Below are 14,887 nucleotides of genomic sequence, written 5' to 3'. Positions count from 1 at the left end.
CTGTTAAAAGGAAAGGATATAAATAGTTATTGGACCATATAAATAGCACCTTTAAAGTTAAAAATTATATAATTTTAAAATCACTGAGCAAAATATAGAGAATAAGTAAAAATCACACTTTACCATTTTGTGAATTCTTTTAACAGTTTGTAAATAAATAGAAAATTCAAATAAAATTAAACCAATAGACTTGTTCCATTGAACACATAACAAGTGAAATGACTGAATTCTAAGAATTTCTTATTTTAAAGGGGTTTTATAATCACCAGTTGAATAAAAACATACAAAATTAAAACACATGGCCAAATAGAATGTAGGCAGTGAATGGGGTATGAATTCTATGTTGCTGCATAAGAATAATAATAAAATGTATAACAGAAAAGTTAGTAAAGCACAAAAAGCAAATAAAAATAATTTTAATTTTAAAAAGACAAGTAATGAGATATAAAGGCATAAAGAACAGATGGACCAAATAAAAACCAAATAATAAAATGTTAGATTTAAACCCAAATACATCAGTAATTATGTCAAATGTAAACTACCAGATAATTAAATGACAAAGATTATGAACTGGATTAAAATGCTAACTCAAATATAAAGACTAAGAAAACTTGAATGTTAAAGGATGAAGCAAGATACACATGCAAACAGTAGTAACTGCAAGAAAGGTGGTTTAGCAATATTCAATTCATAGAAAATAGACTTTAAGGTAGGAAGCAGTACCAGTGATAAAAAGGGACATTTCACAATAATAAAATGATAAATCAGGAAGGTATAGCAATTCTAAAATTCTATGAGACTAAAATCTAGCATAAAACTATAAGGAGAGAAACATGAACTCACAGTGATAGTGGGGAATCTTAACAATTTTTTCTTAGTAACTAATGGAACAAACAGACAAAAGTTTGAAATAAATAATTACCAAGCTGACTAACTGACTCATATAGAACACTATTACCAAGAACCGTACAATATACATTCTTTTAAACTGAACACCGACCTGTTTCATTATATTCAAAGAGTTTGAGTCACATAGAGTATGTTCTCTGATCATGGGAGAATTAGGATAGAAATTAATAATGGATACCTAGAAAATCACCAAATGGAACTTATACATCTGCAAATAACCTATGAGCCAGAAAAGAAATCATAATGCAAATGAGAAAATATTTTGATTATGACATATTATAACATGTGAGATGCTACTAAAGGTATACTTGGTATGAAAATTATTGCCTGAAATGTATATGTTAGAAAAGAAGAAAGGCAGATCATGATCTAAGTATCCATTTCAAGGAGCTCATCAAATTACATAAAATTATGCAGAATTAAATAGCCAATATAAGAGCAGAAATTAGGGCTTCCCTGGTGGCGCAGTGGTTGAGAATCTGCCTGCCAATGCAGGGGACACGGGTTCGAGCCCTGGTCTGGGAAGATCCCATGTGCCGTGGAGCAGCTGGGCCCGTGAGCCACAATTACTGAGCCTGCGCGTCTGGAGCCTGTGCTCCGCAACAAGAGAGGTCGCGATAGTGAGAGGCCCGCGCACCGCGATAAGAGTGGCCCCCACTTGCCACAACCAGAGAAAGCCCTCGCACAGAAACGAAGACCCAACACAGCCATAAATAAATAAATAAACAAATACTTAAAGAAAAAAAAAAAGAGCAGAAATTAAAGGAATAGTAAACAAATGCCAAGGAATAGAAAACAAAAGCCAAAAGGCAATCTTGAAAAATCTAATAAAAACATAGTACCCTAACAAGATTGACTGAGGAAACAAGAGGAAATGCACCAACTACCAATATCCCAAATATGACATCACTACAGATACCACTGACATGAAAACAGATGAAGAGGATATTAGGGATCATACTTTAGTCACTAAGTTTGGATATTTAGAAGATGTGGACAACAATCCACCATCTTACCAAAACAAATGTACTAAGTTACAGGAAATCTAACTAGTTTTATTTTCTGTAAAAGAAATTGAATCTATGTCTAAAACCTTTCCACAAAGAAAACCAAGAATTCACCAGTGAATTCTTCTCAATGCTGATGTACAAATAAACAAATGTTATACAAATTATTCCAGAAAACAGCAAAGAGGGAACATGATTCACTTCATTTTAAGAGGCCTCAATAAACTGGATATTAAAAACCTAACTAGTATATTGAAAGAAAAGAAAATTATAGCTGGTCTCTCTCATTAAAATACATGCTAAAATCTTGAGAAAAATGTTGACAAGTTGAATCCAATAAGACACTCAACAGATAATATATTCCAACCAAATATGCTTTATTCTACTAATCCAAGGTTGGCTTCATATTAGAAAATTAACCCTTGTAATTTATAATACTAAGGAGTCAAGAACTAAAGTTATAGGATCATCTCAATAAATGACAAAAAACATTTAATAACATTCAATTCCCACTCTTGATTAAAAATAATAACTTTGAAAACTATTAATATAACGGAACTTTCTTAATCTATAAAAAGTTATTACGGGCTTCCTTGGTGGTGCAGTGGTTGAGAGTCTGCCTGCCAATGCAGGGGACACGGGTTCGAGCCCTGGTCTGGGAAGATCCCACATGCCGCGGAGCAACTAGGCCCGTGAGCCACAACTACTGAGCCTGCGCGTCTGGAGCCTGTGCTCCGCAACAAGAGAGGCCGCGATGGTGAAAGGCCCGCGCACCTCGATGAAGAGTGGCCCCCGCTTGCCGCAACTAGAGAAAGCCCTCGCACAAAACGAAGACCCAACACAGCGGAAAAAAAAAAAAAAATCCTTAAAAAAAAAAAAAAGTTATTACACCTATGGCACAGCTACTGCTAACAACTTGCTTAATGATAAAACACCGATTTTAATGATAAAACACAGATTTTAATAATAAAACAGCTTTACCCTGGGATCAGAAACAGGACAGGAATGTCAATTATTGTCACTGCCAGTCATCTTTTTATTAACAGCCTTATACCATGAAACAATGCAAGAAAGAAAGTACAGAATCTATCAAGATTTAAAAGAGACACATGAAAGTCGTTATTTGGAGACTACATAGCAGTGTGTGGAGAAAAGCCAACAGAATCTCCACCGAAGTTAATACTTACATATGGATATAGCAAGTTTGATGAATAAAATGTGTTTATAAAAAATCAAAATCGTATGTCTATATATTAGCCATAAACAATTAGAAAACACAATTGCTTGTTATTTTCAATAAGAAAATAACATTTATTATAGCATCAAAACTTGAAAAATGCCTAAAATAGATCTAATGCAAACAGGCCTTCTATACCAATTTTTTTTAAATGTTCCAGAAAAATTAAAGATGACCAAAGGACGGATAGTAACATTCCATGAAACAAAAAATCCAATATTGGAAAAATCTCAATTATTCTCATCTAATCTGTACATTCAAAGCAATACCAATGAAACTCCAATGGAAACTGACGAGTGGACTTTAAAATATGTATGAATGTCCAAGAGTCATTCGCCAAGACATTTTGAAGAACAAAGTCAGAGGACTTTCTATATATCAAGATTTATTATATAGCTATAATGATTAAGATATTTTAGTACTGGTTTACAGACAGACTAACGGATCCATATAACAGAAGACCAATTTCAGAGAGACTCACTCCCCATGGCAAGCTTGTTTATAACAAAGGTCTCATTGCAATGCATGGGGGGAATCCACATGGGAAAATATTCATCTTGACCCTCCTCTTTTACCACTGTGAAATCATTTCCACACTGGTAATACACCTGAAACGTTAAAGTTAAAACAGCCAAACTGCAAGAAGGAAACATAAGAAAATATTTTCAGGACCAAGGCCACAATTCCTTAAGCAGGACACAAAAAGTACTAACCCTAAAGAACTTTGTAAGAATTGCAAATTTCTCTTTATCTAAAGACACTTTAGAAGACTAAAATGCAAGCCACAAACTGGGAGAAAATGTTTGCAATAAATATATATCTATATATATATCTATACATATCAGACAAAGAAAGAATATCCTGAATATTTAAGAAACCCCTACACATCAAGGAGAAAATGTAAAACAACCCATTTGTTTTTAAATGGCAGTATAATTGGAGACACTTCACAAGACAATCAAATCAACAACAGACACCTATCGGTCTACGTCATTAGTTATGTGGAATTAATTTTAAAAACCTCAGCTAAAGCTGGACTTGTAACAGGCCTGGAGGGGGTGATTTCACACCCCTACCATGCATCCTTAATTACCCCAAACAGGAAGAGCCCTACATCTATCTATAACAGAAAGATGTCTCTATTTCACTGACCAACAGAAAGAAAAAAACATCTTTCAGCCTGAGGACAGCCTAGCCCATCAGAGACTGGAGCAGCCCAACCAATGAGAAGCCTGCAAGCTCTGGACTCCATGCTTCCTCCAATGGATCATTTAGTTATTACAGCCCCTCCCAAACCCTCTCTTTTCCCTATAAAATCAAGCTCCCCTTCCTTGTTTTCTGGCTTTGCCTGTGGTCTGCCATAGTTTGCACAACCCGAATTTCAATTCCTTTGCTATTCCTGAATAAACTTGCTTTTGCTGGTAAAATAACTGGCTATTATATTATTAAAATTGACAGTTACCAGGGAAATTTAAGTTAAAACCAAAATGAAGTACCACTGCACAACTGCCAGAATGGTTAGATTTTTTTTTTAATTAATAATACAAATAATACTGATAACATCCAGTGTTGGTCATGATGTGGAAACCTAGATGTCTGTATTGGGCATGTAGCCACCTTGAGATACTATTTGGCTGTATCTCCTGAAGCTGAACACACCTGATGATGCTGGCACTCTAGTCCTAGGTGAGTGCCTCACAAAAGACGTGAGGCTGTGTGTTACTCCAAGAGCTACTTAATATGTGTGCCCCCCAAAAGGCATAGCGTGGTTTATAACAGTATTATTTATAGTAACCAAAAAGTGGAAACAACTCATAGATTCCTCAGTTGTAGAGTAAATAAATAAAAGAGGATATATTCATACAGTAGCTTATTGTACAGTAGCTTACTTACAGGAATAAAAACAAATAATTGCTGCTACAAGCAACACTATATATGAGTATCAGAAACATACTGATGATGAAAGATGACAGACACAAACAAGAATATACCGGATGATTCCTTTTATACAAAATTAAAAGAAATACAAAACTAATCCATAAGAGTATATGCCAGAATCTTTTGTAATGATTACAGTAAACTGGGGAAGGAACTTCTTTCACTCCTTTTCTTTATGAAGCTGCTGGTTACATAGGTGTGTTCACCAAATAATAATTCATGAAGCAATACTTTAATGAGCTGTGCATTATTCTCTTTATATGTCATAATGCATTACAGCATTCACTTAAAAGAAGGACTGGCTAGCATTTTATAGCCAAGTAAAGGAGGAAGGAAATAAAAGTGAAATAATTGAACCAAAGGGGAACCTTATTAGTGAAGTATCTGAAAATTAGTCTTAAATTCCAGAGAAGAAAAATGAAGATAGAAAGTAGATCGAGGGAGAATTGAGAAATCTGTTAATTAAGAAAGATGAGGAACATTAAAATAAAATAAAAATACCCTAAAATGCATTTTTTATGGAGATATAATTTTTTTTGGCCTAAATATTGAAGGAATTCGGGACTATCTGAAAATATATTTTGTGATAAAAATAGTTTATAAAACTATTACTTGAATGTTAATAATGTTATTTATTCTGTGCACTTCCTGGTGAGTGAATATCACATTACCTGCAATTCACTTTCTGTTTGATGGTTCGGGAACTTCCTACTCCTACAGACTGTAGGGAAACTTCGCAATCTGATATCCAAATGGGATGCTATACACTCAGTTAAAACAGCAACTTACAGATTGTTCCGAAAGATCGTCTTATATAACAAATCAGACTATAGGACTATAGCAAAAAGAGATGAAAACCCTGGTTAAACAGTTAATTCAGCTGAAATGTTTTCTCTCGGGCTCTGATGGGCCCAGAGAGCAGCAGTAGAGGTGGTATTCTGTCTGCATTTTGAAGGTAGGGCTGATGAGATTGGCAGGGAAATTGCATGTGGGGTATGTAAGAAAAAGAAGCACCAATACTCTTCCAGTCATTTTGGCCTGAAAACTGAAAGAGGTTGTCATTAACGGAGATGGGAGGGGCATGGGAGGGGCATGTTGGGATAGGACAACCAAATTTGAATATTTTAATGTTGAAACATCTACTAAAGTAGTGCTTTTGTATTTGTGGGGAAGGAACACTTTTATTTCCAATTCATTGTGGACTAATACTTCTGCAAAACATAATAAAAAACGAATTCCTGGAAAAATGAAATTGAAAAAGACAAAGACATACAAAAAGCAAGGCTTGATTCTTACGAGATTCAACAGACAGAAATTAAACCATTAAATTGCTACAAGAGTTTCTAAAAGCTTACTCTGAGGGCAGACTGGTAATAAAAAGTTCACATATCCAATGGTCCAGAGAATACACTGCGAGAATCACCTATTACTATTCAATCAATAACGTTTAAATTGCTTGTCTATCCATTAAAGGCAAATTCAAGTACCATAACTTGGAGTACTCATTACAAAATTGATCCTAGGTAGTTCAGCCCTTCAATATTTCAGGTCTACAGAAGAGGAAATCATGTCTCACACAGTGAAAAGTTTATATCCTCAAAAAGAAAACCACAGGTTCAAAACAGAGTCCCGTATGCTAGGCCAGGCTATCCGACAGGGGCGTAATACCTAACCTAACTGAAGCTGCCACTTCCCCCAGAAATGTGGTCTTGACCAGACAGTCAGGAATTTTCTGTTTGGTACCAGTAAGGTAATATGTCACATGGCTCCTCTCCATTCCCCAAAAGATGATGAGGTAATCGCTACATAGGCCCCTCTGTTCCCCACAGGTAGTTACCTAAGCCTGAAGCACTATTTTTTATGACTTCCTTATCTTGCCTTTAAAACCCTTCCCTTTCTGTGGCCCCCTGGAGCTCCCCTCTACTAGCTAGAAGGGGTGTTGCCCAATTCATGAATCATTCAATAAAGCCAATTAGATCACTAAAATTTACTCAGTTGAATTTTGTTTTTTAATAGTATTTTATATGAACTTTAGCAAAGCAGGGAATCCTAATTCTGATTATCCAGGTAGAGAGAGAAACCCAGTAGAGTTAGCAAAGAGAGTCTACGAAGGTGGTCCACTGTGTGGGGTTTGCGACGTGACTCGGATAAACAGGTGGGAAGTAGTTGTCATTTCAGATGAGAACGTGCAAGACCAGCAGGGCTCCTGTTCCCCCTGAGCTCAGAGTCTAGCAGGGCAGCAAGATGCTAATCAAACCACCAACGAGGTTTATAATCACAAGCGGTGAGAAGTGTGCTACAGAAAGATGGTCCACAGTGACTTAATCTGGAAGTTCTGGGAAGGTTTACTTAAAGACTGAAGAAGTATTGAGTGGGAGTTTATAAAACTATGTACTACGTGGAGGCAGAAAGAGAACTTTATGGAAAAAAAGACAGTCTAAGGGGAATCCCTGACGCAGGAAGGAGGGCAGCGACCAGTTACTAGGAATCACCCATGAGAGTGTTTAGGGACCAGGTCGTGAATAAGGCTTGTGGCTGTCCTTCCAAGAAAAATGACAAGCCTCAGAAAAGGACTAAGACTGGGAGTTTCGAGATTACATTTCTTCTTTACGAAAATTACTCTAGTTCATTATGAAGTTTCCTCTAGAAAGTCAGGAGGCTACTGGAGAATAGATGATGAGGATGGTGCCCACTGGGATACAGAGTAGTAGATTAAATGATATTTGGGAGATAAAGCCACTTGAAAAGCATGAAAGAAATAAGAGAAATCAAAACTATTCAAGCAGTGGTCTGCTGATAATGTGATTAGGAAGTTAAAACGAAGAAGAATCAACACGATGCTGGAGAAGGAGAGACAAGAGAACAAAAATAACACAAAAGCAACAGAGTAGTAACAGACCAAACTAATCAGGCTTCACCACGTTCTGCGGATGACTCAATTCCATTAATTTTGATAGAAGTATTTAATTTTAAGTGTATTTACAGTGGCGGGCAATTTATCCCATCATTAAGACACTGCATTGAATGTTCATGGGTTAATCAGCACCTGACAATTTATTGCTTGTAAAGAAATCTCAGATTTCACATTTACATGAAAATTACTTAATCAGTTTCTCAGTAGAGTAGGAAAAAAAAAACAGGTGTTATCAAAAAGGGATAGCAGACATTTGCATAATCAGATTTCTCCATAGACATTCTGACTGAATTGCTCTGAGATGAACTTAACAAAATCAATGAGAGACAGAGAGAGACATTGAGATTGCATAGTGTCAAAACTGATACACGTATTGGAAGAAATAACACATATAAACCAGAAGAGAACCACAGCAAATCAATTCTCCATGTTGTTTGTCATCTGAGTCATATATTTGTATGCTATTATCAGAGATGTGTATATAAATTATTTACTAGACAAAGACATTTCCTGATAATTTAGAAGAACAATAGTTTTTCTTTCATGCAAATAGAGAAGCATCGTCCACGCACACTTAGCTTTTCCTCTTTAGCTTCATTCTCCAGATCTAGGAGGCTGAGTTAAAGCAGATGAAACAAACAGCATTTTTATAAGTGATCTGCAGATCCTGCTGGTTCTAGCAAGATCTTCTTCTCCAGCAAACATGACAACAGGAAAGCTGTCTACCCTCAGGGTTTCAACTTTCTCTTAACAACCCTGAAATGTGAATCTTTGCAGAAATTGCCTTATAACTGAATCAGAAGAATTGACCCAAACTCTGAGAAATCCACCTTAAGCTATCAGCATGACCAGAAATAACAATGAGCCCCTTCCTCGTCATATTTGCAGCACTGAAGGGTGAAAATATGCAGCAAGACAAAAGCAGTGCAAAAGGCAATTTCAAGGGCACTTACATAGATCTGATTGTTCCCAAAGCGCTTCTGAATTTCATAAAGCAGGCTGCTGTCGGTAAGCTGGCTGAGCGTTGCCAGGTCGTCGTTCGGAGCGGGAGGTATCAGCTTGACCTGGGGCAAAAGTAGGTAAGATCAATCCTAACTGCTTTCCAATCAACTGTCTTCACAGTTGTTTGTTCCATTTTCAATTACATGTCAAACGTTTACAGACCACATGAATTCGAAACTGTTATTAAAAGATGAAATGGTTCACTTGTAAGGAACAAAAAATTCAACAGTCACAGAAATGTATTCAGGTGAGAATCTCTGTTCTGTACCCACCAGCCCGGGCACACACTCATACACGCACCTACACACACAACCTGCATGTGACCCCACGTCCCTCCAATCGTGAAGTCTAATTTAGAGAGCTCTGAACTGTGCTGAGTCCTTTTTAGGACCAGCTGTTGAAAAGCTCACGTTTTTCAGTGTTTGCAAAGCTAAAGGAAAACTCCTCTCACGAAACTGGAATGGGAAGGAAGCAGTGTGCCTGGACTTCGGTTTCTGAATACATGGAGGCAGGCACTGAAATTTAAAAGTAGCCTCTAGAATTTTGGCTTGTGAAGTTTATTCTGTTCTGCATTACTCCTAAGTTTAAAGTAGTGTGAGATTAAGATGATTCTGTCAGAAAGAAAAGCACTGCTTTCCTACTCAATTTTATACTGAGTGACAGAGTGGAAAAACTGGACAACATTTCAAAAAAAAAAAAACAGGTAAATTTGAAATATTTAAATTAGATAAAAATCTATTATTTACAAGTCAGAAATGGGCAATGTTTAGTTGTATTTATATAGACAAAGGTCTCTAGCAGGTTAGCATACATATTGAACTCCCAAAGCAATCATAAAAAGGAGAAAAACCAAGAGCAGGATGTTTTTTCCTTCAGAAGTAATGATTTACGCGAAGATAATAAAATTCCTCCTATAACCACAGCTCTCAGGAGCTCAAGGCAAATTTCTGCATGCACATTAAGAAAAAAAAAAAAGCATGAATAGCACTAACAGAAGTTTCACGTTTGTTCCAACAAGGCTGAAAGAGCTATTGCGGCATCTCTTTGGAATTCTTGAGGGTTTTCATCTCCAGTCACAGCTGCTGCAGGGGTTAGAGAAAGTACTACTAGGCTGACAGTAAAAATGTGAAGACTTCCCAGCCTGCTTGTAGTAATGAAACGTGAAAATACAGTGTTAGGGTAGATCAAGGGAAGAATTCCTCGTAGTTAGCATAACAGATTCCAAAATGATCAGGAATGAGGCTTTGATAATCAGTCTTAAGCAAGGGGCACATTCTTTCTAAAGATTCCTAAAGCGCTGTGACAGCTGATAATATGTCTGTGAATATTTTTATGTTATAGTTGTAGACTCAGTGGTGTATGCTACCAGTGTCTCCCAAACAATTATGACAACAGTCAAAACAGAGACGGGATAAATATGTAAAAAAAAAACAAAAAACAAAACTTAACATCTTCGCTAGGATTGATCATTATGGTTCTTATGAAGATATACAAATATCCATGTATATACATACACTTCTCTCTATATATGTATACATTTCCAAAAATGGAAATCTGAAACACAAAACAGACATAATTCAGAATAGAAAGTCAGGAAGAAATTAGAGAAACACTTTGAGAAATGTTTCAAGACCCAAAAGGAATTTGCACCTTGGAAATACTCTGAATTCACTGATCCCTCGTCTCTACTTGCCAACACTGCTTTGAGTGCTGTCAAATTTCCTGTTTTGTTCTATTTTGTTTGATCGTGTTTTCTCTCTCTAGGACATAAGTAGTGTATGTCCAGGAACCAGAAATTCAGTGGGCAAACAGAAGGTCTGACAATTGGGATAAGAGCAAGAAGATTCTGGGGAAAGGCTGTTTGCAGGAAAGAAATAAGTAGGCACGAAAGAAGAGGAAAGAAGAAATTAGAAAAGAATGAGCTGACCGGGATGGTCCTACAGGGAAAGGGGTGATGATCTGACAAAATATTAAGCTTCCCAAAGCTGAAGCCCATCACCGTGCCTGCACAGCACCTTGTTTTCACCTGCTTTGTATTCTATGAGATGTTTCTTAGAGAGTGCAATATATCAGGTCCTTTGCTTGCTGAGAATTTACACTTGTGTGTACCTGGATGCTGGTATGTCCGAGGACTACAGGAAGAGAACCATCACCAATCTTCAAAATCCCTATGTGCACGTGCAGCAATGGAACACACACTTTCTCTCCTGAGGGCAGCAGGGCTCTGGGAAATGAACCCGGAGCTTGCTGTCGTGTCTCCAAAGAGCACTGGACACAGCAGAAAAGAAACACTTGTGACTCTAGGCAATTTATTTAACTTTCTTGAGTTTAAGTTTGGTCGGTTTAAATACTCAATTTGAAACTTGAGAGTCAGTTAAGTAGCAAAAGTGAATTATAACTTGCCCACAGTAGAATTTTGGGGATTAATGGGCAGAAGACATTAATAGACATTTCTCCAAAGAAGACGTACAGATGGCCAAAAAGCACATGAAAAGCTGCACAACATCACTAATTATTAGAGAAATGCAAATCAAAACTACAGTGAGGTATCACCTCACACCAGTTAGAATGGGCATCATCAGAAAATCTACAAACAAAAAATGCTGGAGAGGGTGTGGAGAAAAGGGAACCCTCTTGCACTGTTGGTGGGAATGTAAATTGATACAGCCACTATGGAAAACAGTATGGAGGTTCCTTAAAAAACTAAAAATAGAATTACCATAAGACCCAGCAATCCCACTACTGGGCATATACCCTGAGAAAACCATAATTCAAAAAGAGTCATGTACCACAATGTTCATTGCAGCACTATTTACAACAGCCAGGTCATGGAAGCAACCTCAATGCCCATTGGCAGACGAATGGATAAAGAAATCGTGGTACATATATACAATGGAATATTACTCAGCCATAAAAAGGAACGAAATTGGGTCATTTGTAGAGACATGGATGGATCTAGAGACTGTCATACAGAGCGAAGTAAGTCAGAAAGAGAAAAACCAATATTGTATATTAACGCATATGTTATGCGTTAGAACGCATATATGTTATGCGTTAGGAACCTAGAAAAATGGTACAGATGACCGGTTTGTAGGGCAGAAATAGAGACACAGATGTAGAGAACAAACATGAACACCAAGGGGGGAAAGCGTTGGGGGGCGGGTAGTGGTGGATGAATTGGGAGATTGGGATTGACATGTATACACTAATATGTATAAAATAGACAACTAATAAGAACCTGCTGTATAAAAAATAAATAAAATAAAATTCAAAAAAAGATATTATAGGTGAAAGCGTTTGTAAGCTCTGAAAGTATTATTTTATATTATTATTTTTTAAAATAATCTATACTTACATTGAAAAAAAGAAAACCCAGTGTCGACTGGAATTACATGAATTAAGAGCAGATAAATTAGTGGATAGAGGATTCAACGACTCTGGCAAAACCTTACAGTCAGTCTATATAAATAACTGTAATAAAAACAATAAATATGTCTTGCTGAGTTTTTGTTCTTGGTAATTGTGCTGTCACCTTATAGCCTTAGTCTTTTGTCATCTTCAAAACAACCAAATAAGGTGAGTACTATGTTCCCATTTTACAGATGGGGCTTAGTAAGATTAAGGGGCTTCTAGAGTCAGAGCTCCAGGAGCAGACCTGAGCCACAGCAAATCTGCCTGACTCCATCCTCCTGTCTCTTTACTCCCAGGAAAACATGTCTTCACTAAATGGAATAAAAATTTGACCTGAATTTTAAGCTGGAACCAAATTTAAATAAATATACTGTGAAAGGAAAGAAGAGAGGGAGGAAGGGAAATAAGAAGTTAAGCAGTTAGGAAATTAGAAAAGAATGGAAGAGGGCAGGGGAGACGAGGAATGGGAGCTGAAAACAGAACAAAAAGTGAAGAGAAGGAAGAATGTCGCATATTTTAAGCATCTTAAGAAAAAAATCTACATTCTCAGAGATATTATAAAGCAAATGTGAATTTTGGTGACTATCAGAACCAAAAAAAGTTTAAATCAAGTCTTGAATATTCATGTATGGAGTTACCATTTGATAAGACCTACATTTTCTAAAAATCTGAAAGGAGAGATGCTGTGGGTTTTGTTTCAACTTGAATTCTACACAATGTGTTTCTCTTTAAAATGTGAATCAGAACTTTATTGCTTTGACAAGGCTTTTCTAAAGCCCTCCTGTGAAGTGTGAGTGAGGATAGTCCTGCCAAGAATCCAAGCACCTCATGACCAAGAATGAATGACAGCATGATGCACACAGTGGGAGATGTAAGTGAATATTACACAGATAACATATGCACATGAAACCTGAATACTAGCCTCTCCTTGTTTAATACCAGAACAATAGAACATGATTACAGCTGCTTTTAGTGTCTAGGATACAATTATAAAGAGCTTACATTAAAAACTGAAAAGTCATTCAGCAAGGATTACACTTGACATTATGCTGTGAATGTCCTCTCATTTTTTTTAAAGATATTATTTTTTAGAGCTATTTTAGATTCACAGCAAAATTGAGAGGAAGGTACAGAAATTTCCCATATACCCCTGGTCCCACTCATGCATAGCCTTCCCGGTTATCAACATCCCTCGCCGGGGTGGTACCTCTGTTACCACTGACGAACCTACACTGACACATCATCATCATCCAAAGCCCATGGTTTACGTCAGGGTCACTCTTGGTGTTGTACATTCTATGGATTTGGACAGATGTATAATATCACGTATCTACCCTTACGGTGTCATACAGAGTAGTTTCACTGCCCTAAAAACTCCCTGTGCTCCACCTATTTATTCCCCTGCCCCAACCCCTGGTAACCTCTAATATTTTTACTGTCTCCATAGTTTTGCCTTTTCCAGAATGTCAAATAATAGAATCATATAGTACGTAGCCTTTTCAGATTGGACTCTTTCACTTAATAATATGTATTAAGTTTACAGAAAGTTCATAGGACCTTTAAAAAAGTTAAGAAGAAGCTTTGCCTTAAATTTCACCTAACATTCAATTGCCTACCACTATGGACTGAATTGTGTCCCCCGAATTCATATGTTGAGGCTCCAACCAGCTTGTGACACTGTTTGGAGATGGGGCCTTTAGGAAGTTATAAAGGTTGAATGAGGTTATAAGGGTGGGGCCCTGATCCTATAGGATTAGTGTCCTTATAAAAGACACCAGATAGGTTGTTTTTTCTCTCTGTCTACCATGTGAAGAGAAAGCGGCCATCTGCAAGCCAGGAAGAAGATGTTCACCAGAAACTGAATCAGCCAGAGCCTTGATCTTAGACTTCCAGTCTCCACAACCGTGAGAAAATAATCTCTGTTGTTCAAGCCACCCAGTTTGTGGTATTTTGTTACGGCAGCCTGAGCTGATGAGTATACCTACTAAAACGTAAAGGTATTTCAAAATTACAAAAATAATTTGTTATTTGAAAATAACAAAAAATAATGAAATTTAAATTTTGAAAAGAGAATCTTTAGAAAACCTCAATAAATTGTCCTTAAAACATTCAAAATTAGACACAGTGAAGCAAAACATTTTCAGGGATTACTGTGACATTCAGAAAATTACTCTGCCATTTATAAAACATGAAACATATAAAAATCATTTATTTCTGTGGGTATGATAGCAAAAAGTATATTCATTTCTATAACTCCAAGCTCCTCAAAGTGATCTCTGATCATTTGGACACTGGGGCAAACAGGCACACACACACAAAACACCACCACAGTTGCTTTTAAGGATAAGTGACTCAGTGATTGGCTTGTCCTTCTTCTTGTTATGTAAAATGCTTGTTATTTGTAAGAAACAGAAAACAATCTACATAATAATCAAAATGATGACTAATGACATAACCGAAAGTATTCAG

At 36.7% G+C, this 14,887-nt stretch overlaps 1 protein-coding gene across 1 annotated transcript in view; it reads right to left on the bottom strand.

Annotated features, from left to right (window-relative positions):
* The window catches only part of MYO16 (myosin XVI), a 505,456-nt gene that overhangs the window by 265,764 nt on the left and 224,805 nt on the right, over positions 1–14,887 (bottom strand). The window contains exon 11 of the mRNA XM_082366214.1: positions 8,959–9,069. Within this exon, the coding sequence (XP_082222340.1) occupies positions 8,959–9,069 (111 nt within the window). The remainder of the gene's footprint in view (positions 1–8,958; positions 9,070–14,887) is intronic.

Source organism: Balaenoptera borealis (genome assembly GCF_965194805.1).
Source record: "Balaenoptera borealis genome assembly, chromosome: 18".
Taxonomy (NCBI): domain Eukaryota; kingdom Metazoa; phylum Chordata; class Mammalia; order Artiodactyla; family Balaenopteridae; genus Balaenoptera; species Balaenoptera borealis.
Note: the sequence above shows the minus strand (reverse complement) of the source record. Positions and strands in the feature narration are given on the sequence as shown.